This window comes from Oncorhynchus keta, unplaced genomic scaffold, assembly GCF_023373465.1.
Source record: "Oncorhynchus keta strain PuntledgeMale-10-30-2019 unplaced genomic scaffold, Oket_V2 Un_scaffold_17407_pilon_pilon, whole genome shotgun sequence".
NCBI lineage: Eukaryota > Metazoa > Chordata > Actinopteri > Salmoniformes > Salmonidae > Oncorhynchus > Oncorhynchus keta.
In genome coordinates, this window is record NW_026290822.1 from 396,297 (window position 1) to 422,736 (window position 26,440).

Genomic DNA, 26,440 nt, shown 5'->3' on the forward strand with positions numbered 1-26,440 from the left:
GAGAGAGGAGGAGGAGGAGAGAAAGGAAGATAGAGGGGGAGGAAGAGGGAAAGGAAGATAGAAGAGGGGAGGAAGAGAGAAAGGAAGATAGAGGAGGAGGAAGAGGGAAAGGAAGATAGAGGAGGAGGAAGAGAGAAAGGAAGATAGAAGGGGGAGGAAGAGAGAAAGGAAGATAGAGGGGGAGGAAGAGAGAAAGGAAGATAGAAGAGAGAAAGGAAGATAGAGGAGGAAGAAGAGGGAAAGGAAGATAGAGGGGAGGAAGAGAGAAAGGAGATAAAGCTAGGGTTGATAACAGTACACTGTAAATCCAGATACTCAAAACTTGTGAGGAAACTCATTGCACTTAATATATCTGAGCAGTGGTGTAAAGTACTTAAGTAAACAATACTTTAAAAAATGACTACTTAAGTATTTTGTGGGGTCTATGTACTTTACTTTACTATTTATATTTTTGGCAACTTTTACTTTTACTTCAATACATTCCGAAATAACATTTTGACAGGAGAATTGTCCAATTCACACACTTGTCAAAAGAACATCTCTGGTCATCATCCCCTTTTCCCTCTGATCTGGCGGACTCACTAAACACAACTGCTTCATTTGTTAATGATGTCTGAGTGTTGTAGTGTGCCCCTGGCTATACATACATTTAAAAATGAAAAGACAATTGTGTCATCTGGTTTGATTAATATAAGGAATTTGAAATGATTTATACTTTTACTTTTGATATTTAAGTACATTTTAGCAATTCCATTTACTTAAGTATTTTTAAAACCAAATCATTGTAGATTTTTACTCAAGTATTATTTTACTGGGTGACTATTACTTTTCTGTTAAGGTATCTTGTACTCAAGTATGACAATTTAGTACTTTTTTCACCGCTGTATCTCAGTACAGTTACTTAAAGTGATATTGTCACTGTGACAATAGATTTGAGTTGTATCAACATGAACATTTAGAGTAATGCCCCCACTAAGCCACACCTCCAATATAATTTACCAGCATACCTTGCCTTTCAGAGTGAAGTGTAGACTTACCACCCATGACAGTACTTGTTAGTGACAGAGACATGATTGTTGAATTCGTTCATTTTCAGTCCTGTGGCCTTCACCAAGTGAGTTCCTAGGTGAATGTTATCATTATAATAAAACTCATTATGACAATACATTACATATCTCATAAAGCCTTATTATGAATCCTAGCTATACTTTAATACATTGGCATGAAACTCATGGTTTACAGGCCACATAAGGCCTTCAAGTAGATTTGCAAAATTCCGGTAACTTTCCCCAAATTCCCAGATGTATTCTTTTTTTTAATGGAGTTGATGTGACTTATCATTTAGTTTTGAGTCAGTACTACATAAACATTTAAAGCACTAATGACTTTTCATTGAGTTCAACTTACGAGTAGTATTTGAGTTAAAATGCCTTGGGTTTTACAGTGTAGTTTGTGGTCAATTCCAAGTTATTTCCTGTTAGTAGATTTGCAAATGGAAAATCTTAAGTGCAATTTATAAAAAATGAAAACAACACTACGCATCAATTCCACGTCCAATGAAAGTAAGACATTGATTTAGCAGCTTTTCTACATAAACTAGGTGATGGAGGAAATTGATTTAGCAACTTTTCTACATAAACTAGGTGATGGAGGAAATTGATTTAGCAGCTTTTCTACATAAACTAGGTGATGGAGGAAATTGATTTAGCAGCTTTTCTACATAAACTAGGTGTGATGGAGCTTTCTACATAAATTGATTTAGCAGCTTTTCTACATAAACTAGGTGATGGAGGACATTGATTTAGCAGCTTTTCTACATAAACTAGGTGATGGAGGAAATTGATTTAGCAGCTTTTCTACATAAACTAGGTGATGGAGGAAATTGATTTAGCAGCTTTTCTACATAAACTAGGTGATGGAGGAAATTGATTTAGCAGCTTTTCTACATAAACTAGGTGATGGAAGAAATTGATTTAGCAGCTTTTCTACATAAACTAGGTGATGGAGGACATTGATTTAGCAGCTTTTCTACATAAACTAGGTGATGGAGGAAATTGATTTAGCAGCTTTTCTACATAAACTAGGTGATGGAGGAAATTGATTTAGCAGTTTCTTTACATAAACTAGGTGATGGAGGACATTGATTTAGCAGCTTTTCTACATAAACTAGGTGATGGAGGACATTGATTTAGCAGCTTTTCTACATAAACTAGGTGATGGAGGACATTGATTTAGCAGCTTTTCTACATAAACTAGGTGATGGAGGAAATTGATTTAGCAGTTTCTTTACATAAACTAGGTGATGGAGGACATTGATTTAGCAGCTTTTCTACATAAACTAGGTGATGGAGGACATTGATTTAGCAGCTTTTCTACATAAACTAGGTGATGGAGGAAATTGATTTAGCAGCTTTTCTACATAAACTAGGTGATGGAGGAAATTGATTTAGCAGCTTTTCTACATAAACTAGGTGATGGAGGAAATTGATTTAGCAGCTTTTCTACATAAACTAGGTGATGGAGGACATTGATTTAGCAGCTTTTCTACATAAACTAGGTGATGGAGGAAATTGATTTAGCAGCTTTTCTACATAAACTAGGTGATGGAGGAAATTGATTTAGCAGCTTTTCTACATAAACTAGGTGATGGAGGAAATTGATTTAGCAGCTTTTCTACATAAACTAGGTGATGGAGGAAATTGATTTAGCAGCTTTTCTACATAAACTAGGTGATGGAGGACATTGATTTAGCAGCTTTTCTACATAAACTAGGTGATGGAGGAAATTGATTTAGCAGCTTTTCTACATAAACTAGGTGATGGAGGAAATTGATTTAGCAGCTTTTCTACATAAACTAGGTGATGGAGGAAATTGATTTAGCAGCTTTTCTACATAAACTAGGTGATGGAGGACATTGATTTAGCAGCTTTTCTACATAAACTAGGTGATGGAGGAAATTGATTTAGCAGCTTTTCTACATAAACTAGGTGATGGAGGAAATTGATTTAGCAGCTTTTCTACATAAACTAGGTGATGGAGGACATTGATTTAGCAGCTTTTCTACATAAACTAGGTGATGGAGGACATTGATTTAGCAGCTTTTCTACATAAACTAGGTGATGGAGGAAATTGATTTAGCAGCTTTTCTACATAAACTAGGTGATGGAGGACATTGATTTAGCAGCTTTTCTACATAAACTAGGTGATGGAGGAAATTGATTTAGCAGCTTTTCTACATAAACTAGGTGATGGAGGAAATTGATTTAGCAGCTTTTCTACATAAACTAGGTGATGGAGGACATTGATTTAGCAGCTTTTTCTACATAAACTAGGTGATGGAGGAAATTGATTTAGCAGCTTTTCTACATAAACTAGGTGATGGAGGACATTGATTTAGCAGCTTTTCTACATAAACTAGGTGATGGAGGAAATTGATTTAGCAGCTTTTCTACATAAACTAGGTGATATTGATTTAGCAGCTTTTCTACATAAACTAGGTGATGGAGGAAATTGATTTAGCAGCTTTTCTACATAAACTAGGTGATGGAGGAAATTGATTTGCAGCTTTTCTACATAAACTAGGTGATGGACCATTGATTTAGCAGCTTTTCTACATAAACTAGGTGATGGAGGAAATTGATTTAGCAGCTTTTCTACATAAACTAGGTGATGGAGGACATTGATTTAGCAGCTTTTCTACATAAACTGATGGAAATTGATTTGCTTTTCTACATAAACTAGGTGATGGAACATTGATTTAGCAGCTTTTCTACATAAACTAGGTGATGCAGGAAATTGATTTAGCAGCTTTTCTACATAAACTAGGTGATGGAGGACATTGATTTAGCAGCTTTTCTACATAAACTAGGTGATGGAGGAAATTGATTTAGCAGTTTCTTTACGTAAACTCTGTGGAAGAATTTGGGGGAAAGATCTTCAAGTTGAGAAATAGCTTGAGTCATGGGACAATATTACAGTACATTTACCATCTAATGCACTCTTGATAACTATTCAACAATATTAACTAATATATTATATCAAACATGTATTAATTATTTGTTCTGTCTTGGTGCAACCGTTTTTCGTTCTGTCTTGATGTAACCATTCTTTCTATCTTGATGTAACCATTATTTCTATCTTGATGTAACCATTATTAATTCTGTCTTGATGTAACCATTCTTTCTATCTTGATGTAACCATTATTCATTCTGTCTTGATGTAACCATTCTTTCTATCTTGATGTAACCATTATTCATTCTGTCTTGATGTAACCATTCTTTCTATCTTGATGTAACCATTATTCATTCTGTCTTGGTGCAACCGTTTTTCGTTCTGTCTTGATGCAACCATTCTTTCTATCTTGATGTAACCATTCTTTCTATCTTGATGTAACCATTATTCATTCTGTCTGGATGTAACCATTCTTTCTATCTTGATGTAAACATTATTCATTCTGTCTGGATGTAACCATTCTTTCTATCTTGATGTAACCATTCTTTCTATCTTGATGTAAACATTATTCATTCTGTCTGGATGCAACCATTTCTAAACATTCTTAATGCAAACCGACCTATCTCCCCTAGCAGGGCCATATATTCAAAAAGCTTCTCAGAGTGGTAGTGCTGATCTAGGATCAGGGTCCCCCTGTCCGTATACTCTTATTCATTATGATCTAACAGGCAAAACTGATCCTGTATCAGCACTCCTACTCTGAGGCTGTCTGTGAGTATGGATCCTAACCTGTGTGCTGGCAGGTACAATTCCATTACCGTGAGAATGGCCGGGACAGGTGTGAACAGCAGTTCTCCTGGGAGTGCACCAGCGGCTACTGTAATGGCAGTGCCAACCGACAAGGACCTGTCGTGCAGACCACCGACAAGGACCAGTCCGGCCAAAGCCTCTGGTGCCAGTCGGAGGGACACTTCACTAGAAACTTCACTAGGGACCAGAAAACCCAATCCTACACCCTGAGGTAAACTTGGATTTTCTGGGTGTGGTGGAGGAAGGGGCGGGGGTTGTCGTCAGCCTCTGGGTGTTAGAGACAGGAAGTCATCTGTTGAATGCTGTTTTGAAGAGTAATAAGCACATCATCCAGGCATCTTGACACCCCCCTCCCCCCCCCGACACACACACAAACACTGTGTAGTTACTGTTGCTGTGTCTGTTGTGCTCCGCCCCCCACCCCCAAGCCACCCCCCCGACACACACACAAACCCTGTATAGTTACTGTTGCTGTGTCTGTTGTGCTCCGCCCCCCACCCCCAAGCCACCCCCCGACACACACACAAACCCTGTATAGTTACTGTTGCTGTGTTTGTTGTGCTCCGCCCCCCCCCCCAAGCCACCCCCCGACACACACACAAACCCTGTATAGTTACTGTTGCTGTGTCTGTTGTGCCACCTCCGACACACACACAAACCCACTGTTGCCCCCACCCCTCCCCCCAAGCCACCCCCCGACACACACACAAACCCTGTATAGTTACTGTTGCTGTGTTTGTTGTGCTCCGCCCCCCACCCCCAAGCCACCCCCGACACACACACAAACCCTGTGTAGTTACTGTTGCTGTGTTTGTTGTGCTCCGCCACCCCCCACCTCCCCAAGCCACCACCCCCGACACACACACAAACCCTGTGTAGTTACTGTTGCTGTGTCTGTTGTGCTCCGCCCCCCACCCCCCCAAGCCACCCCCCGACACACACACAAACCCTGTGTAGTTACTGTTGCTGTGTCTGTTGTGCTCCGCCCCCCACCCCCAAGCCACCCCCGACACACACACAAACCCTGTGTAGTTACTGTTGCTGTGTTTGTTGTGCTCCGCCCCCCACCCCCAAGCCACCCCCGACACACACACAAACCCTGTATAGTTACTGTTGCTGTGTTTGTTGTGCTCGATCCCATCAAACAACATTTTGCTGGATTTTAATGTTGGAAAGACATAACATTGCAATCTGACCACTGTGGAAATAACAGTTATATTGATGATGTGGATGGAATCACTAGAAAATACTGGTATCTGTCAGAATGATGTCATGCTGATCTACCACTTCAATGCACTGATTCAACCTCTCATTGTAGTGACTCAGGTTGCTGTTGGGGCTCCAATGTCAATGGAAAGACCAACTGGACAATACACACCGAGGTGGATTTGGGGTTACGGGTCAGCCCGGGGCCTCCAACCCAAAACACACCTCCTGTCACGGCAACTGTCCCAACCCTGCGGTACGACCACGAGGGAAGCAAACTGAATGTACCAAAAAGAGCTTCTGCCAAATAACCACACACTAAACTTAGTGGCATATTTCAACCTGAGCCCTTTAGAACCCATAGGGGCCGTCTCAGTCATCTACAGCAGCATTCTAGAATTCTATTGTCGTCTAAAGGGTTAAACAATACATTCTGTTTTATTCTACATCTATATAACACTACAGTCACGTCGCTGTTATCTGGGATTATGAACTACTAATGAAAGTGTTTTTTTTTTGTTTCTCTCTGTGATGTCATGAGTAGAGTTCCTCAGAACTGCTTTTCCACTCTTCCTCTCTTGGCCTATGACCCGGATGGAGATGACGTGAGGTGCCACTTCCCTGTGAACGTCGCACACCCCAACATTACACTTGACAGGGTAATAAAATTAACAATATCCCTCCCTGCAGATTGATGTAGATGAAATCAAGCCCGTTTATTAACGGTTTAGTGCGTGGGGTATTATTAAGATAGCTAAAATCAGATCGGTTGAAGAATTGTTCCGACTTCAAAGGCACGTGAACAATCCCTGCGGAGGTACTGCAGAAGGCTCCCCCTCTCAATGTTTTTATGAATATCGCTATAGCAACAACAGAATAAACACATTTATTATTACATACCCACAGTAGACAAGAGGAGAATATCTTATTTCTAACGATGTCAACTTTATTTCTCAACTCTGAACATTAAGCAAATTACACTCATGGTATCCAATGACACTCACTGGAGTATCTGATTTCGGATTTTAAAAAGCACACGCGAATAGGGGTGGCTTCATGTGCTCGTGGGAAATGGGAAACTGGGAAGTGGGAAGTCGTAAGTCCGACATGAATGTGTTCACATGCCTTTGAAGTTAGATCGATTCTTTAACAAATACGATTTTAGCTAGCTTGATAAGCTAGCTAACGTTGCTAATTATAAAATTAGCTTGCTTAACATTGACGATATGGTCAAACTAGCTACATTATCCACATTGATAATGTTGTAATTGTCAAAAAGGGATTTGTTGTCATTTTTTGGTTGAAAAGCTGAAATGTCAGTGGTGAAACGTCGCTACATGGCAATTCGGGAAACAACAAGCTTCCCACTTGTAACTCCGACTTAGAAGGCCGTTCCCACTTGTAACTCCGACTTAGAAGGCCGTTCCCACTTGTAACTCCGACTTAGAAGGCCGTTCCCACTTCCGATAACTCTGATAGCATGTGAATGCGGCACAGGCTACCAGTGCCACTGCTGCTTTCTTGACTTGGACATAATGCTTTGCCAACACATGGCTGACCTTTGTTTAACCAGATAAACAGTCGCTCTTAGCAAAAATGTGTTTGGAATTACCTTTCTAGCTAATAGGCTATGTTAGAGTTTACACTTCCTCTTCCAATTATAATGTGGGGAGATCAAAATAATGAAAATTATCTACGTAATATTTTCATTTTAAAATGTTGATTACTTCTCCTTTCCATTATCATTTACCTGATGTGAAGGAAAACCACTTTTTGCTAACTGTATGATGTTGGTCGCCGGTTTGCCTGGGACGGGTCCCTGGGTCGCCAGTTTGCCTGGGACGGGTCCCTGGGTCACCGGTTTGCCTGGGACGGGTCCCTGGGTCGCCGGTTTGCCTGGGACGAGGTCCCTGGGTCGCCGGTTTGCCTGGGACGGGTCCCTGGGTCGCCGGTTTGCCTGGGACGGGTCCCTGGGTTGCCGGTTTGCCTGGGACGGGTCCCTGGGTAAACCGGTTTGCCTGGGACGAGGTCCTGGGTCGCCGGTTTGCCTGGGACGGGTCCCTTCGCGGTTTGCCTGGGACGGGTCCCTGGGTTGCCGGTTTGCCTGGGACGGGTCCCTGGGTTGCAGGTTTGCCTGGGACTGGTCCCTGGGTTGCCGGTTTGCCTGAGACGGGTCCCTGGGTTGCCGGTTTGCCTGGACGGGTCCCTGGGTTGCCGGTTTGCCTGGGACAGGTCCCTGGGTCGCCGGTTTGCCTGGGACTGGTGCCTGCGTCGCCGGTTTGCCTGGGACGGGTCCCTGGGTTGCCGGTTTGCCTGGGACGGGTCCCTGGGTTGCCGGTTTGCCTGGGACGGGTCCCTGGGTTGCCGGTTTGCCTGGGACGGGTCCCTGCGTCGCCGGTTTGCCTGGGACGGGTCCCTGGGTCGCCGGTTTGCCTGGGACTGGTGCCTGGGTTGCTGGTTTGCCTGGGACGGGTCCCTGGGTTGCCGGTTTGCCTGGGACGGGTCCCTGGGTTGCTGGTTTGCCTGGGACGGGTCCCTGGGTTGCCGGTTTGCCTGGTACGGGTCCCTGCGTCGCCGGTTTGCCTGGGACAGGGTCCCTGGGTTGCTGGTTTGCCTGCGACGGGTCCCTGCGTCGCCGGTTTGCCTGGGACAGGTCCTGGGTTGCGGTTTGCCTGGGAAGGTCCCTGGGTCGCCGGTTTGCCTGGGACGGGTCCCAAACAGGTTTGCCTGGGACGGGTCCCTGGGTTGCCGGTTTGCCTGGGACGGGTCCCTGGGTCGCCGGTTTGCCTGGGACTGGTGCCTGCGTCGCCGGTTTGCCTACGGGTCCCTGGGTTGCCGGTTTGCCTGGGACGGGTCCCTGGGTTGCTGGTTTGCCTGGGACGGGTCCCTGGTTGCCGGTTTGCAACGGTTTGCCTGGGACGGATCCCTGGGTTGCTGGTTTGCCTGGGACGGGTCCCTGGGTTGCTGGTTTGCCTGGGACGGGTCCCTGGGTTCGGTTTGCCTGGGACGGGTCCCTGGGTTGCCTGGTTTGCCTGGGACGGGTCCTGTGGTCGCCAGTTTGCCTGCAACGGGTCCCTGCGTCGCCGGTTTGCCTGGGACGGGTCCCTGGGTTGCAGGTTTGCCTGAGACGGGTCCCTGGGTTGCCGGTTTGCCTGGGACAGGTCCCTGGGTGCCGGTTTGCCTGGGACGGGTCCCTGGGTCGCCGGTTTGCCTGGGACGGGTCCCTGGGTTGCCGGTTTGCCTGGGACGGGTCCCTGGGTTGCAGGTTTGCCTGGGACGGGTCCCTGGGTTGCTGGTTTGCCTGAGACGGGTCCCTGGGTCTCCGGTTTGCCTTGGACGGGTCCCTGCGTCGCCGGTTTGCCTGGGACGGGTCCCTGGGTTGCCGGTTTGCCTGAGACGGGTCCCTGGGTTGCCGGTTTGCCTGAGACGGGTCCCTGGGTTGCCGGCTTGCCTGGGACAGGTCCCTGGGTCGCCGGTTTGCCTGGGACTGGTGCCTGGGTTGCCGGTTTGCCTGGGACGGGTCCCTGGGTTGCCGGTTTGCCTGGGACGGGGTCCCTGGGTTGCCGGTTTGCCTGGGACGGGTCCCTGCGTCGCCGGTTTGCCTGGGACGGGTCCCTGGGTTGCTGGTTTGCCTGAGACGGGTCCCTGGGTTACCGATTTGCCTGGGACAGGTCCCTGGGTTGCCGGTTTGCCTGGGACGAGGTCCCTTCGCGGTTGCCTGGGACGGGTCCCTGGGTCGCCGGTTTGCCTACGGGTCCCTGGAGTTGCCGGTTTGCCTGGGACGGGTCCCTGGGGCCGGTTTGCCTGGGACTGGTGCCTGCGTAGGTTGCCTGGGACGGGTCCCTGGGTGCCGGTTTGCCTGGGACGGGTCCCTGGGTTGCTGGTTTGCCTGGGACGGGTCCCTGTTGCCGGTTTGCATGGTACGGGTCCCTGCGTCGCCGGTTTGCCTGGGACGGATCCCTGGGTTGCTGGTTTGCCTGGGACGGTCCCTGGGTTGCTGGTTTGCCTGGGACGGGTCCCTGGGTTGCCTGCCTGGGACGGGTCTGCTTTGCCTGGGACGGGTCCCTGCGTCGCCAGTTTGCCTGGGTCCCTGCCGCCGGTTTGCCTGGGACGGGTCCCTGGGTTGCCGGTTTGCCTGAGGGGTCCCTGGGTTACCGGTTTGCCTGGGACAGGTCCCTGGGTTGCCGGTTTGCCTGGGACAGGTCCCTGGGTTTGCCTGGGACGAGGTCCCTGGGTCGCCGGTTTGCCTGGGACGGGTCCCTGGGTCGCCGGTTTGCCTGGGACGGGTCCCTGGGTTGCCGGTTTGCCTGGGACGGGTCCCTGTCGGTTTGCCTGGGACTGGTGCCTGCGTCCGGTTTGCCTGGGACGGGTCCCTGGTTGCCGGTTTTGGGACGGGTCCCTGGGTTGCTGGTTTGCCTGGGACGGGTCCCTGGGTTGCCGGTTTGCATGGTACGGGTCCCTGCGTGCCGGGTTTGCCTGGGACGGATCCCTGGTTGCTGGTTTGCCTGGGACGGGTCCCTGGGTTGCTGGTTTGCCTGGGACGGGTCCCTGGGTTGCCGGTTGCCAAAGTTTGCCTGCAACGGGTCCCTGCGTGCCGGTTTGCCTGGGACGGGTCCCTCCCGGTTCACCTGAGACGGGTCCCTGGGTTACCGGTTTGCCTGGGACAGGTCCTGGGTTGCCGGTTTGCCTGGGACAGGTCCCTGGGTCGCCGGTTTGCCTGGGACGGGTCCCTGGGTTGCCGGTTTGCCTGGGACGGGTCCCTGGGTTGCAGGTTTGCCTGGGACGGGTCCCTGGGTATGCTGGTTTGCCTGAGACGGGTCCCTGGGTCTCGGTTTGCCTGGACGGGTCCCTGCGTCGCCCGGTTTGCCTGGGACGGGTCCCTGGGTTCGGTTTGCCTGAGACGGGTCCCTGGGTTGCGGTTTGCCTGAGACCTGGGTTGCCCGGCTTGCCTGGGACAGGTCCCTGTCGCCCCGGTTTGCCTGGGACGGGTCCCATGCGGTTTGCCTGGGACGGGTCCCTGGGTTGCTGGTTTGCCTGGGACGGGTCCCTGGGTTGCCGGTTTGGCTGGGACTGGTGGCGTCGCCGGTTTGCCTGGGACGGGTCCCTGTTGCTGGTTTGCCTGGGACTGGTGCCTGCGTCGCGGTTTGCCTGGGACGGGTCCTGGGTCGCCGGTTGCCTGGGACTGGTGCCTGCGTCGCCGGTTTGCCTGGGACGGGTCCCTGGGTTGCCGGTTTGCCTGGGACGGGTCCCTGGGTTGCTGGTTTGCCTGGGACGGGTCCCTGGGTTGCCGGTTTGCATGGTACGGGTCCCTGCGTCGCCGGTTTGCCTGGGACGGGTCCCTGGGTTGCTGGTTTGCCTGGGACGGGTCCCTGGGTTGCTGGTTTGCCTGGGACGGGTCCCTGGGTTGCCGGTTTGCCTGGGACGGGTCCCTGGGTTGCTGGTTTGCCTGGGACGGGTCCCTGCGTCGCCAGTTTGCCTGGGACGGGTCCCTGGGTAAGATAATGTTGAAGATCCCTGGTCTAGTGTGAAAGACCCTTGTTGATTATTATTTATTATAAACATTCAATCCAATTGAGCACAATTAACATCCAACATGGCGTAGGTGCACTGATCTGGGATCAGCTTTTCCTTTTCAGATCATAATGAATAGGATTCAGTGGACAGGGAGAAACTGTTCCTAGATCAGCAGTTAATTCACTATCATCTCATCCCTCCAGGTCCAGTGCACTCTGCATGCCACAGGCCAGTTGGCTGCAGGGTTGCATGTATTTGAGGTGCTGCTGCAGGACCACCCCACTGTAGACGTCAACATGACGGGATATAAATCAAATTATACCAGAAAGGCCCTGAACGAGTCCTATGCCAATAACCCGACTCCGACCCCGTTCAGCCGCGTGCCCTTGCAGTTTGCCGTGGAGAGTAAGTAGCATGTCTCACAGTTAATTTTATTTAACTGACATGTCAAATTAAACATTTTTAAAAAAGGACTGACCATCCATCAGATCAAAATGATAGCTATGGATACAAGGACTGACTATCCATCAGATCAAAATGATAGCTATGGATACAAGGACTGACTATCCATCAGATCAAAATGACTATCCATCAGGACTGAATCCATGAGATTAAAATGGATATACAAGGACTGCTATCCATGAGATTAAAATGATAGCTATGGATACAAGGACTGACCATCCATGAGATCAAAATGATAGCTTTAACCATGCTATAAAACTATACAAACATTAGATTAAATAAAACAAGCTTGTCTTTTAGCTAGTGATTTATTAAGACAGTTGAACTAAGCTCCTGAGGCATTTCTATAAGTCATAGTCTTGAAGAATCAATGTCTATATATCATTAATTTAATAGTATAATAATGGATGTAGCAATCCCAGAATGCCCCTTTATTAACACACACACTAGATGTCTAAAACCTGTCCTTTCTCTGGTTTTAGTCCAGCCAACTGTCTCACTGGCTACATAGAGGATGCCAAGAGTGTGCAAAGCTGTCATCAAGGCAAAGGGTGGCTACTTTGAAGAATGTCAAATATAAAATATATTTAGATTTGTTTAACACTTTTTTGGTTACTACATGATTCCGTATGTGTCATTTCATAGTTTTGATGTCTTCACTATTATTCTACAATTTAGAAAATAGTAAAAAAATAAATAAATAACCCTTGAATGAGTAGGTGTGTCTAAATGATTGACTGGTACTGTATCTACAACCTGTCCTTTCTGTGGTTTTAGTCCAGCCAGCTCTGTCCAACTGTCTCCCTGGCTACATACGACCACAGTTCTTGACTCCAACACCTTCACATGGGGATGTCCATCATGCCGCTGTGGGTCTCCTGTACCAACTCGAAGCCCGAGTAAAAACCGCTCATGCCAAGTAAGAGTACCTCTCTCACCTACATCACCTTACTGTCCAAAGTCCATCGACTTCCCCCATTGTCTCACCTCTGGACTGACTGACTGCAGAGACCACAACACTTAGCAATGCTTGTTTTTTATAACCAGCTTGAAAACAGCACATGAAAATTGAAACTGAATGAGATGAATAGAGTTTGATATAACCAAAATACTCCTTGGCATCCTCACACTTGTCCAGGGGTTGTAACTTGTCTGTCTTTCTGCTTCCTCAAAGGACATTTGACTTCCAGGTCAGCGGCCCTTCCAACATGACCAAGAAGATCAGGGATGAGGGCTTTGGTGTCACGAGGCTCTTCCTGGGCTGGATCCCGCAGGAAAGACACCTGAGACAAAACATTCCCATCTGTTTCACTGCCGAGACAAACGAGAGGTACGTTGAAGGGACATTTACAGTACGTGTTGTTGTTGTTGTTGTTGTGGTCATTGTTGTTCTCATTTGTTCTTCATTTCAGCCAGTCAGAGATGAGATGTGTGGTTGTGGTGGTGGCCAAAGCCCTCGCACTTACAGGTAAGTTGATTTTCACCCCCTTCAATCATTGCACTGTTGCTAGATAGACTTCCATGTATGTTACAGGGTAAGATCCAATCCTAACGTGATGACACACACATAACACATCATTTCCTCTGTGTACAGGTGAGGCGATTGTTTCGTGCACAGAGAATAGGATCAGCATCGCCGTGAGCAAGGCCTATCTGCCTGGGGTGGACATGAAGTGGCTGCGGCTAGCCGACTCATCCTGCTCCCTAACCTCCAACCAAACACACATCATGGGCACCATGTCACTCAAAACCTGTGGCACAAAGATGGAGGTATGAGAAATATTCGAACACACACACACACACACACACACACACACACACACACACACACACACACACACACACACACACACACACACACACACACACACACACACACACACACACACACACACACACACACACACACACACACACACACACACACACACTCACACACATACTTGGAGGTGTGCCATCTCTTTCTCCTTTCTTGTGTTTTGTTTCTTATCTTCCTAAATCTGGTTTCTCTCTCTGCTTCTATCTAGGATGCAGGTGACTTCATGGTGTTCAAAAACGAAATAAACTCCTTCGACGCGGTCAACGCGACCATCACGCGACGTAACCGGATCAACATCGGCTTCTCCTGCCGGTATCCCAAGACCGTCAGCATTTCCAACTATTACCAGATCCACAGCTCCAACTACATGTTCACAGAGTCCAACTTTGGGAGCTTCGGCTACACCTTTGAGGTCTTCAAGGACAGTAAGTTCACCCAGAAGGTGGATCCCAGTGCTTACCCAGTGAAGGTGAAGCTAATGGACAGGCTGTACATGGGCATCCAGGCCCAGGCCGATCTGCCCAAGGTACAGCTGTTGGTGGAGTCTTGCAAAGCCACTCCGGATGACAGCGCCAGCAGCAGTCTCTTCTATGACCTCATCAAAGACGGGTGAGGCAGGGGTCCCACAGAAAGGCTGTGGGCTTGAAGCTGTGAAAGTGGAATTGCAGGAATCTGCCGTCGTGCTGTATTTCTGACATGTTGAACCTTTATTTAGGCAGGGTGGAGTCCCGGTGAGACCAAGGTCTGCTTTACAAGGGAGCCCTGCATGACAAACTATTACACACTCAAGGCAGCATAGGAAACACACAACCTTTTTCCTTGTTTACCACCCCTGTTGCATTATGTGGCCTGAAAAGCTCATCTTATTTTGTTTACCTGCAAGAGTAAAGAATGTGTGACAACAGATAACAGTCAACATAATGTTGTATTCCTAAATGGTAAACAACAGGTAACAGTCAACATAATGTTGTATTCCTAAATGGTAAACAACAGGTTACAGTCAACATAATGTCACCTTCCTAAATGGTAAACAACAGGTAACAGTCAACATAATGTTGTATTCCTAAATGGTAAACAACAGGTTACAGTCAACATAATGTCACCTTCCTAAATGGTAAACAACAGGTTACAGTCAACATAATGTCACCTTCCTAAATGGTAAACAACAGGTAACAGTCAACATAATGTTGTATTCCTAAATGGTAAACAACAGGTAACAGTCAACATAATGTCACCTTCCTAAATGGTAAACAATGTTGTTTTGTTTTCCCTAATATTTTTGTTTTGTTTTCCACAGTTGCTATTTGTCTACCAGTCTTTATTGACTAAGAGAAGCACATAATGCTATTGGCAAGCTTCAAATGGGACTGAGAGATTACACAAACGTAATCATGAATGAATTTGTCTCCATCCTGTCTCAGTAAAAATGTACTTCCTTTCTTTCTTTTACAATGAAGGTGTCTAAAGGACGAGACAGTCAAGGTTTATCCCGGGAACCGAACCCAATTCTACTTTGAGGTCCAGGCCTTCAAATTCACTGGGAGCTACGACCAGGTAAAACCCAACATCAAAATGACTTGACTTCACATTCTTTCTTACTTTTGTTATATTTACTGACATTATTAGAGAATAATCATGTTGCGTCAATGTGGAATTTACCTGACGACATCAAGGCGCACAGGTTTGGTCTTATTCAGACACAGATTTCAACCTCAATGTTTATTTCACAAATATCAATCCAACTGGTTGATTGTGGATGTTGATCCGGTATTAGGAACATCTTCTTGGATGATCATCTCCCCTTTCACATCCCATGACCCTCCTCCAGGTGTTCCTCACCTGTACCGTCATCCTGTGTGAGGTAGGAAACCCCAACTCTAGGTGTGACCAGGGCTGCCTGAACAAAGCCTCGCGGAGGCGCAGGCGAGATCTCCCCAACGGAGAGACAGACAGGCACTACATTACCCAGGGTCCTTTCCGTGTGGTCAGAGAGACCCAGCCCAGTGCAGACCAGAAGACAGGTGCAGGTGAAAAGACCCGTGCAGGTAATTACCCCACTGTTAGTGATGGATCGAAATGTACAGAATTGGTACCTGGAGGAAAAGGGGGAGGGTTATGCTTTTTCTATTTCAGTCAAGGGGAAGGTTTTTGAGGTTTAGTCCAGGGGAGGGTCATGTAATTGATGAAATGTAAATATTTCTCAGTGTTTTTGAATTAGTTTCTTATTAGGCTGTATATCGATGTGTGCCTGATGCCACCCCTCATCTCTGATTCTCCACTGGACACGCAATATCAAGTGAGGCTATAGGCTGTTTAGAGTGGTCTCAATCAAATGATCCATAGCCTATAGGCTGTTTAGAGTGGTCTCAATCAAATGATCCGTAGCCTATAGGCTGTTTAGAGTGGTCTCAATCAAATGATCCATAGCCTATAGGCTGTTTAGAGTGGTCTCAATCAAATGATCCGTAGCCTATAGGCTGTTTAGAGTGGTCTCAATCAAATGATCCATAGTCTATAGGCTGTTTAGAGTGGTCTCAATCAAATGATCCATAGTCTATAGGCTGTTTAGAGTGGTCTCAATCAAATGATCCATAGTCTATAGGCTGTTTAGAGTGGTCTCAATCAAATGATCCATAGCCTATAGGCTGTTTAGAGTGGTCTCAATCAAATGATCCGTAGCCTATAGGCTGTTTAGAGTGGTCTCAATCAAATGATCCATAGTCTATAGGCTGTTTAGAGTGGTCTCAATCAAATGATCCGTAGCCTATAGGCTGTTTAGAGTGGTCTCAATCAAATGATCCATAGTCTATAGGCTGTTTAGAGTGGTCTCAATCAAATGATCCATAGCCTATAGGCTGTTTAGAGTGGTCTCAATCAAATGATCCATAGCCTATAGGCTGTTTAGAGTGGTCTCAATCAAATGATCCATAGCCTATAGGCTGTTTAGAGTGGTCTCAATCAAATGATCCATAGCCTATAGGCTGTTTAGAGTGGTCTCAATCAAATGATCCATAGCCTATAGGCTGTTTAGAGTGGTCTCAATCAAATGATCCATAGCCTATAGGCTGTTTAGAGTGGTCTCAATCAAATGATCCATAGCCTATAGGCTGTTTAGAGTGGTCTCAATCAAATGATCCATAGCCTATAGGCTGTTTAGAGTGGTCTCAATCAAATGATCCATAGTCTATAGGCTGTTTAGAGTGGTCTCAATCAAATGATCCATAGCCTATAGGCTGTTTAGAGTGGTCTCAATCAAATGATCCATAGCCTATAGGCTGTTTAGAGTGGTCTCAATCAAATGATCCATAGTCTATAGGCTGTTTAGAGTGGTCTCAATCAAATGATCCGTAGCCTATAGGCTGTTTAGAGTGGTCTCAATCAAATGATCCATAGCCTATAGGCTGTTTAGAGTGGTCTCAATCAAATGATCCGTAGCCTATAGGCTGTTTAGAGTGGTCTCAATCAAATGATCCATAGCCTATAGGCTGTTTAGAGTGGTCTCAATCAAATGATCCATAGCCTATAGGCTGTTTAGAGTGGTCTCAATCAAATGATCCATAGCCTATAGGCTGTTTAGAGTGGTCTCAATCAAATGATCCATAGCCTATAGGCTGTTTAGAGTGGTCTCAATCAAATGATCCATAGTCTATAGGCTGTTTAGAGTGGTCTCAATCAAATGATCCATAGCCTATAGGCTGTTTAGAGTCTCAATGGTCTCAATCAAATGATCCATAGCCTATAGGCTGTTTAGAGTGGTCTCAATCAAATGATCCATAGCCTATAGGCTGTTTAGAGTGGTCTCAATCAAATGATCCATAGCCTATAGGCTGTTTAGAGTGGTCTCAATCAAATGATCCATAGCCTATAGGCTGTTTAGAGTGGTCTCAATCAAATGATCCATAGCCTATAGGCTGTTTAGAGTGGTCTCAATCAAATGATCCCTAGCCTATAGGCTGTTTAGAGTGGTCTCAATCAAATGATCCATAGCCTATAGGCTGTTTAGAGTGGTCTCAATCAAATGATCCATAGCCTAGGCTGTTTAGAGTGGTCTCAATCAAAGGCCTATAGGCTGTTTAGAGTGGTCTCAATCAAATGATCCATAGCCTATAGGCTGTTTAGAGTGGTCTCAATCAAATGATCCATAGCCTATAGGCTGTTTAGAGTGGTCTCAATCAAATGATCCTAGCCTATAGGCTGTTTAGAGTGGTCTCAATCAAATGATCCGTAGCCTATAGGCTGTTTAGAGTGGTCTCAATCAAATGATCCATAGTCTATAGGCAACGAAGTGCATGCTGGGAGAAGCACAGATAGCTGATGGGATGGTGTAAATCAAACTAGGCTGCATTACACACTGCAATGGATATTCCAACCCTGAGCCCCGGCCTGCTCTGTTCTTGTTGACCATCCCTTCCCCCCAAAAAACGGTGTTCTGCCTAACCAATGGCTGTGCTCTGTAGGCCCATCCTAACCAATGGCTGTGCTCTGTAGGCCCATCCTAACCAATGGCTGTGCTCTGTAGGCCCATCCTAACCAATGGCTGTGCTCTGTAGGCCCATCCTAACCAATGGCTGTGCTCTGTAGGCCTATCCTAACCAATGGCTGTGCTCTGTAGGCCCATCCTAACCAATGGCTGTGCTCTGTAGGCCCATCCTAACCAATGGCTGTGCTCTGTAGGCCCATCCTAACCAATGGCTGTGCTCTGTAGGCCCATCCTAACCAATGGCTGTGCTCTGTAGGCCTATCCTAACCAATGGCTGTGCTCTGTAGGCCCATCCTAACCAATGGCTGTGCTCTGTAGGCCTATCCTAACCAATGGCTGTGCTCTGTAGGCCCATCCTAACCAATGGCTGTGCTCTGTAGGCCTATCCTAACCAATGGCTGTGCTCTGTAGGCCTATTGTGGCAGTTCAGGAAGAGAGTCAAAGGCTTCCTCTGAAATGTTTTGTTTGATTAGGCCTAGTCCAACAAATGCACCAACTTGCGGTCAGACTAGCCTATTTCATTTACCTTTATTTAACTAGGCAAGTCAGTCAAGAACAAATTCTTATTTTCAACGACGGCCTAGGAACAGTGGGTTAACTGCCTGTTCAGGGGCAGAACGACAGATTTGTACCTTGTCAGCTCAGGGATTGAATTTATAACCTTCCGGTTACTAGTCCAACGCTCTAACCACTAGGCTACCCTGCCGCCCCTATAGCCTATGTTCTGTTCTGTTCAGCTTGATATGGAGATTCTGTTCTTGTCCAGTCGTGAAATCCATAGATTAGGGAGGAAATTAATTGATTTAAATTGACTGATTTACTGTAACTCTGTAAAATAACTGAAATCGTTGAAAATACACAATATATTCAAAAGTATGTGGAACCCCTTCAAATGAGTGGATTTTGCTATTTCAGCCACACCGTTGCTAACAGGTGTATAAAATTGAGCACACCGCCATGCAATCTCCATAGACAAACATTGGCAGTAGAATGGCCTTACTGAAGAGGCACCGTCGTAGGATGCCACCTTTCCAACAAGTCAGTCCGTCAAGTTACTGCATTGCTAAAGGTCAACTATAGGTGCTGTTATTGTGAAGTAGAAACACCTAGGAGCAACAACGGCTCAGCCGGGAAGTGGAAGGCAAAACAAGCTCACAGAACGGACCAGCGACTGCTGAAGCGCCTAAAATCGTCTCTCCTCAGTTGCAACACTCACAACCGAGATCCAAACTGCCTCTGGAAGCAACGTCAGCATAAGAGCTGTTTTTTGGGAGCTTCATGAAATGGGTTTCCATGGCCGAGCAGCCGCATACAAGCCTAAGATCACCATGTGCAATACCAAGTGTCGGCTGCAGTGGTGTAAAGCTCGCCGCCATTGGAACTGTGGAAACGCTGCTCTCTGAGTGATGAATTACGCTTCACCATCTGGCAGTCCGACGGTTGAATCTGAGTTTGGCGAATGCCAGAAGAGCACTACCTGCCTGAATGCGTGGGGCCAACTGTAAAGTTTGGTGTAGGAGAAATAATGGTCTGGGGCTGTTTTTCATGGTTTGGCCCCTTAGTTCCAGTGAAGGGAAATCTTAACGCTACAGCATACAATGACATTCTAGACGATTCTGTGCTTCCAATTCTGTGGCACAGTTTGGGGAAGGCTCTTTTCCTGTTTCATCACGACAATGATGAAGTGAGGTCCATACAGAAATTATTTGTCAAGATTGGTGTTGAAAACTTGACTGGCCTGCACAGAGCCCTGACCTCAACCTCATTGAACACCTTTGGGATGAATTGGAATGCCGATTGCGAGCCAGGCCTAATCGCCCAACATCAGTGCCCGACCTCACTAATGCTCTTGTGGCTGAATGGAAGCAAGTCCCTGCAGCAATGTACCAACATCTAGTGGAAAGCCTTCTCAGAAGAGTGGAGGCTGTTATAGCTGCAAATGGGGACCAACTCCATATTAATGCCTATGATTTTGGAATGAGATGTTTGACGAGCAGGTGTCCACATACTTTTGGCCTCGTAGTGTATCTTTTGCTGAAGGGAGGGCCATCCATTTTCCTTTCAGAGTGGTCTGATTTTCTCCATGTAACCGTTATTATAAATAACGTTCACCCTCTTAGTAAAGGATTCATTCCGATCAGGATTAGACCAGAAAAACACCAGTATGTCCCAGACAATTATGTTGAAGCATTTAGGATGAGGTTATAGGGTTAACCAGACCTAAAACATAACCCTGAACTCTGAACATGCTGACTTGATGGTCTGTGTCCCAATACTTTTTCATGACTGCTTTTCCTTGCCTGCTTTTTCCTAAACAAATATAAACTCCCATTACTCTGATGACATTATTTGGTTGTTTTTGCTGTTGATTGCAGCTCCTGTTGTAGATGTGGAAGCTACATATTTTCTCAGATCGGACATGGGGAACCATCGCCTTCGCTGGGGCTGTTCATCATGACCTTGATTCTGCTGACAGTGGTCGTGGTCTATTTTTTGAAGAAGAGCAGAGCTGAAGAACATGAGGCTCTCATTGCATATGATTAGAGAAATGTAACTGGATTTGTGCCTGACCAGGGTCACTTCTGGTTTACCAAAAAAGCACACCTTTCTTTTAGTTTTTAAACAACAAATGAAAAGCATACACCATTTCAAATTTAGTTTACATAACTTTAACATTAACTAACAAATGAACACTAGTTTACATACTGAATACAATAACATTAACTACACAAATTAACACTAGTTTACATACTGAATACGGTAACATTAACTACACAAATTAACACTAGTTTACATACTGAATACAATAACATTAACTACACAAATTAACACTAGTTTACATACTGAATACGGTAACATTAACTACACAAATTAACACTAGTTTACATACTGTTTAACATTAACTACACAAATGAACACTATACATACTGAATACAATAACATTAACTACACAAATTAACACTAGTTTACATACTGAATACGGTAACATTAACTACACAAATTAACACTAGTTTACATACTGAATACGGTAACATTAACTACACAAATGAACACTAGTTTACATACTGAATACAATAACATTAACTACACAAATTAACACTAGTTTACATACTGAATACAATAACATTAACTACACAAATTAACACTAGTTTACATACTGAATACGGTAACATTAACTACACAAATTAACACTAGTTTACATACTGAATACAATAACATTAACTACACAAATTAACACTAGTTTACATACTGAATACAATAACATTAACTACACAAATGAACACTAGTTTACATACTGAATACGGTAACATTAACTACACAAATTAACACTAGTGAATTAACATTAATACAAATGAACACTAGTTTACATACTGAATACAATAACATTAACTACACAAATTAACACTAGTTTACATACTGAATACGGTAACATTAACTACACAAATTAACACTAGTTTACATACTGAATACGGTAACATTAACTACACAAATTAACACTAGTTTACATAATGAATACGGTAACATTAACTACACAAATTAACACGAGTTTACATACTGAATACGGTAACATTAACTACACAAATTAACACTAGTTTACATACTGAATACGGTAACATTAACTACACAAATTAACACTAGTTTACATACTGAATACGGTAACATTAACTACACAAATGAACACTAGTTTACATACTGAATACTGTAACGTTACGACACAAATGCAGTTGGTTCATTCTTATTCACTTTTCTGTGATATAGACATTTGCATCAACTGTTTGTTGCTCCTGTGACTCAAGAAAGTGGAAGAAATTGTTTGTTGTTGAGAATCCTGTTATGCAAATAAGTCTGTATTGATCAAATACATTTTAGGCAAAAGTACTCTTTTATACTGTTCTCTGCCTCACCACTCATTCAAACATGATTTATTGCTTTAAAGGGGCAATCATTTTATGACTAATAAATGTATGATATTTATTGATTCTTGAATGTTTATAAATTCCTCATGAGTGTAGTTCAAGTGTTATACCCCTATCAGAACCCCAAATATATGCTTGTTTTACTTCAATGTTTGTTAAGCGTCTATCTGTATTTTTGTTCAAATTGAGTTATTGACATTTAGCCTTGTTCTTTTCAATGTTCTCAACATATATATATATATATATATATATATATATATATATATATTACTCTAAATACCCCAATTCATGTTAAGTTCAAAAGAATACAAGATAAAAAATAGCTGACACCATTCAAATCAACGAGGAAAATGTAAAGCCAATTATCTCAGAATAATCTTTATGCAGACAGAACCTTTTGGTCCCAAACTCTAAATGTGTTTGTTTATGTCATGACCTCTACTACCTGCCACTCTCTCTATTGGTTTGTTTATGTCATGACCTCTACTACCTGCCACTCTCTCTATTGGTTAGTTTATGTCATGACCTCTACTACCTGCCACTCTCTCTATTGGTTTGTTTATGTCATGACCTCTACTACCTGCCACTCTCTCTATTGGTTAGTTTATGTCATGACCTCTACTACCTGCCACTCTCTCTATTGGTTTGTTTATGTCATGACCTCTACTACCTGCCACTCTCTCTATTGGTTAGTTTATGTCATGCTACTACCTGCCACTCTCTCTATTGGTTTGTTTATGTCATGACCTCTACTACCTGCCACTCTCTCTATTGGTTTGTTTATGTCATGACCTCTACTACCTGCCACTCTCTCTATTGGTTAGTTTATGTCATGACCTCTACTACCTGCCACTCTCTATTGGTTTGTTTATGTCATGACCTCTACTACCTGCCACTCTCTCTATTGGTTAGTTTATGTCATGACCTCTACTACCTGCCACTCTCTCTATTGGTTTGTTTATGTCATGACCTCTACTACCTGCCACTCTCTATTGGTTAGTTTATGTCATGACCTCTACTACCTGCCACTCTCTCTATTGGTTTGTTTATGTCATGACCTCTACTACCTGCCACTCTCTCTATTGGTTAGTTTATGTCATGACCTCTACTACCTGCCACTCTCTCTATTGGTTAGTTTATGTCATGACCTCTACTACCTGCCACTCTCTCTATTGGTTTGTTTATGTCATGACCTCTACTACCTGCCACTCTCTCTATTGGTTTGTTTATATCATGACCTCAACTACCTGCCACTCTCTCTATTGGTTTGTTTATGTCATGACCTCTACTACCTGCCACTCTCTCTATTGGTTAGTTTATGTCATGACCTCTACTACCTGCCACTCTCTCTATTGGTTTGTTTATGTCATGACCTCTACTACCTGCCACTCTCTCTATTGGTTAGTTTATGTCATGACCTCTACTACCTGCCACTCTCTCTATTGGTTTGTTTATGTCATGACCTCTACTACCTGCCACTCTCTCTATTGGTTTGTTTATGTCATGACCTCTACTACCTGCCACTCTCTCTATTGGTTAGTTTATGTCCTGACCTCTACTACCCACCACTCTCTCTCTATTGGTTTGTTTATGTCATGACCTCTACAACCTGCCACTCTCTCTATTGGTTTGTTTATGTCCTGACCTCTACTACCTGCCACTCTCTCTATTGGTTTGTTTATGTCATGACCTCTACTACCTGCCACTCTCTCTATTGGTTTGTTTATGTCATGACCTCTACTACCTGCCACTCTCTCTATTGGTTTGTTTATATCATGACCTCAACTACCTGCCACTCTCTCTATTGGTTTGTTTATGTCATGACCTCTACTACCTGCCACTCTCTCTCTATTGGTTTGTTTATGTCATGACCTCTACTACCTGCCACTCTCTCTATTGGTTTGTTTATGTCATGACCTCTACTACCTGCCACTCTCTCTCTATTGGTTAGTTTATATCATGACCTCTACTACCTGCCACTCTCTCTATTGGTTTGTTTATGTCATGACCTCTACTACCTGCCACTCTCTCTCTATTGGTTAGTTTATATCATGACCTCTACTACCTGCCACTCTCTCTATTGGTTTGTTTATGTCATGACCTCTACTACCTGCCACTCTCTCTATTGGTTTGTTTCTGAGTCTGCTGAAGTGGTGTGAAGTAAAAAATACTTTAAAGTACAACTTAAGTAGTTTTGGGGGGTATCTGTACTTGACTTCACTATTCATATTTATAACAATGTATACTTTTACTTCACTACATTCCTAAACTAAATAATGTAAAATAAAGAAAATAACTTTTTACTCCATAATTTTCCCCCTGACACCCAAAAGATGTGTTACATTTTGAATGCTTAGCAGGACAGGAAAATTGTTATCGGTAAAATAAATAAAAAATAGAAAATTGTGCTGTGTGGTTTGTAAGGAATTTTAAATTATTTTTTACTTTTGATACTTAATGTATATTTGAGCAATTACATTTACTTTTGATACTTAAGTTTATTTAAAACCTGCCAAATTGTAGATACAACAGTGCGGATTTCTCCCAGGCACGTTTAATCAGTCACTTGCATGAACACATAAATTGGTTATTAGAAAAGCACACGCATAAATATTTCCATCACAATACCCCTTGACTTATTCCACATTACAGCCTGAATTCAAAATGGATTACAGTCTTTCTCAGTCGCTTTGGTGCATTTCTTAGATCAAAAGTGCAATTCTTGATACTACTTGTACAAATTCCAAATCATCTAGTCACTTGTGCACATCATTAAAGCAATGTCTTATTCCTTTGAACAAATTGCAATTGATAATGTACAAGTGTCAGCTTTTTTCCACATTATCAATTGCTCATGTCATGTTGATCAAAATATCGTAGATGGTTCTCTGTTCAATAGTCTTACCCCTCAAAACATCTAGGCATGAGTTCCTTGCATAAGCCATTACATGCAAAATTGTTGAACTATTTGTCATAAACTGTCAAGCATAGTTTTACACATTTCTATTAGACCTTTTGTACAAAAACGTGAATTGATGAATCGTGCAGGTGAAATTGACCCTCACTCATGAAGGAATGTAAAATGTTAGTTCAACCAGTTGTCTAAATTGCTCAAAGTTGCATCTCATGAAGAATCAATTGGCAAGTATATATAGACAGACAACAACACAGAGTTGCAATTTACCAATAATGGATGGACCAGGAAACGAACAGGGTCAACAGCCAAGAGGAGGAAGAAGAGGAGTAAGGATGCGTGGTGGAAGGCAAAACAGAGGAAGAGGCAGAAGAGGACATAGGGGCCACTATTGTAGACCATGTTGTCAATCATGGCCTTACAATGGCTGAGACGGGTCGAAGGGTGCAGCCGAATATTGGGAGATCAACCGTGTCCTCAATAGTTCAAACGTTTCGAAGAGAGAACAGGTATGTCCACCAATGTACAGTGCACTGTTACTGTATATAAGCAGTATACTGTATACTTCCTACAATGCTTCATATTACAGTAGTCCACTTGTATTTCACAGCATACAGAAATATACTCTATACAGATACATACTGTACCTTACATGCACCCACCTGTATGTTTTACAGTAAAATGTGTGTTCGCATAGTTTTTGTCTATGTGAAAGTATGCGATGCATCACTGCATTTCCCCACATAGGACTGACTGCAAGATTACCTCAAACAGGTGGCAGAGGCCTTTTCACACCTCAACAGGAGGAGGCTATTTGCACCATGGTCCGATTAAACAATGCCATGAGACTCAGGGAAAAGTTGTGCCTTAGGGGTGGTTTTCTGCGTTTCTTTCTAATTTAGTTGTTTTTCCTTTGTGCCCCTTTGGGTTGTCCCGTCTCTTTCAATCAATAACCCACATACAGTAATATGTAAATAGTACTGTTGAAATTGATATATGCCATAGAAGTGCAGCCTTGTGCATTTTCAATACAGTAACTGTCATCCAAACTGTAGCCTAAGTTTACATCAGGTAATACTGTCAAAGTACACAGTTACATTGACAACATGCCTAAACATTTTGACGACCTTGTTCGTGAACAATGACTCAATGACTTATCATTCTGATGACACTGACATGATCATTGGCATGAATATTTACTTTTGAGAGATGTACTAAGGATTTTTAGTGGCTGACTAGCTTTAGAAACATATCTATTGTATATTGCAGTTTGTACAAATTTTTCTGAGAAATGCACTTGTTATTTTGCACATGTTAGGGATGATGTGAAAAATGCACCAAAGCGACTGAGAAAACCCGTAAATAGT

General features: G+C 44.3%; 2 protein-coding genes and 2 long non-coding RNA genes across 66 annotated transcripts; 2 read left to right on the top strand and 2 right to left on the bottom strand.

Annotated features, from left to right (window-relative positions):
- Positions 1-206: 206 nt before the first annotated feature.
- Positions 207-4,636, top strand: LOC127927699 (uncharacterized). 14 transcript variants are annotated; one of them, XR_008128679.1, is made up of 8 exons: positions 207-1,600; positions 1,644-1,729; positions 1,784-1,955; positions 2,128-2,256; positions 2,300-3,288; positions 3,333-3,461; positions 3,624-3,666; positions 3,783-4,636. It is a non-coding gene; the product is annotated as an uncharacterized LOC127927699 (long non-coding RNA). The 14 variants fall into 14 exon arrangements; XR_008128673.1 differs by lacking the exons at positions 1,644-1,729; positions 3,624-3,666 and having other exon boundaries at positions 1,827-1,955; XR_008128677.1 differs by lacking the exons at positions 1,644-1,729; positions 3,624-3,666 and having other exon boundaries at positions 1,870-1,955.
- Positions 4,637-4,731: 95 nt separating this feature from the next.
- On the top strand, positions 4,732-20,666 carry LOC127927700 (oncoprotein-induced transcript 3 protein-like). The gene is made up of 13 exons (XM_052514399.1): positions 4,732-4,972; positions 6,080-6,223; positions 6,512-6,626; positions 11,685-11,886; positions 12,721-12,862; positions 13,118-13,273; positions 13,356-13,411; positions 13,538-13,713; positions 13,971-14,371; positions 15,220-15,316; positions 15,591-15,807; positions 15,992-16,058; positions 20,618-20,666. Exons 4-12 carry the CDS (start codon positions 11,778-11,780, stop codon positions 16,012-16,014), a joined length of 1,377 nt encoding a protein of 458 aa, XP_052370359.1. The 5' UTR covers positions 4,732-4,972; positions 6,080-6,223; positions 6,512-6,626; positions 11,685-11,777; the 3' UTR covers positions 16,015-16,058; positions 20,618-20,666.
- Positions 6,071-9,886, bottom strand: LOC127927698 (basic salivary proline-rich protein 4-like). The gene is made up of 5 exons (XM_052514397.1): positions 9,720-9,886; positions 8,789-9,148; positions 8,401-8,668; positions 8,016-8,161; positions 6,071-6,218 (listed from the first exon to the last, which is right to left on the bottom strand). The coding sequence occupies exons 1-5, from the start codon at positions 9,884-9,886 to the stop codon at positions 6,071-6,073; spliced, it is 1,089 nt and encodes a 362-aa protein (XP_052370357.1).
- Positions 20,667-22,017: 1,351 nt separating the features above from the next.
- LOC127927693 (uncharacterized) lies at positions 22,018-24,581 on the bottom strand. 50 transcript variants are annotated; one of them, XR_008128541.1, is made up of 7 exons: positions 24,216-24,581; positions 24,124-24,168; positions 23,805-24,076; positions 23,173-23,759; positions 23,040-23,129; positions 22,871-22,996; positions 22,018-22,829 (listed from the first exon to the last, which is right to left on the bottom strand). It is a non-coding gene; the product is annotated as an uncharacterized LOC127927693 (long non-coding RNA). The 50 variants fall into 50 exon arrangements; XR_008128566.1 differs by lacking the exon at positions 24,124-24,168 and having other exon boundaries at positions 23,805-23,939; XR_008128561.1 differs by lacking the exon at positions 24,124-24,168 and having other exon boundaries at positions 23,805-23,984.
- Between the last annotated feature and the right edge of the window lie 1,859 nt (positions 24,582-26,440).

Coding starts and splice junctions, on each gene's coding strand:
- LOC127927698 (XM_052514397.1), bottom strand. CDS start 9,886: ATGCAAACCGGCAACAGGGACCCGTCCCAGGCAAACCAGCAACCCAGG. Junction 8,669..8,788: donor AACCGGCAACCCAGGGACCC/GTAGGCAAACCG, acceptor GACCCGTCCCAG/GCAAACCGGCGACCCAGGGA. Junction 8,162..8,400: donor AACCCAGGCACCAGTCCCAG/GCAAACCGGCGA, acceptor GGACCCGTCCAG/GCAAACCGGCAACCCAGGGA.
- LOC127927700 (XM_052514399.1), top strand. CDS start 11,778: ATGACGGGATATAAATCAAATTATACCAGAAAGGCCCTGAACGAGTCC. Junction 11,887..12,720: donor CTTGCAGTTTGCCGTGGAGA/GTAAGTAGCATG, acceptor CTGTGGTTTTAG/TCCAGCCAGCTCTGTCCAAC. Junction 15,808..15,991: donor AGGTGAAAAGACCCGTGCAG/GTAATTACCCCA, acceptor GTTTCTTATTAG/GCTGTATATCGATGTGTGCC.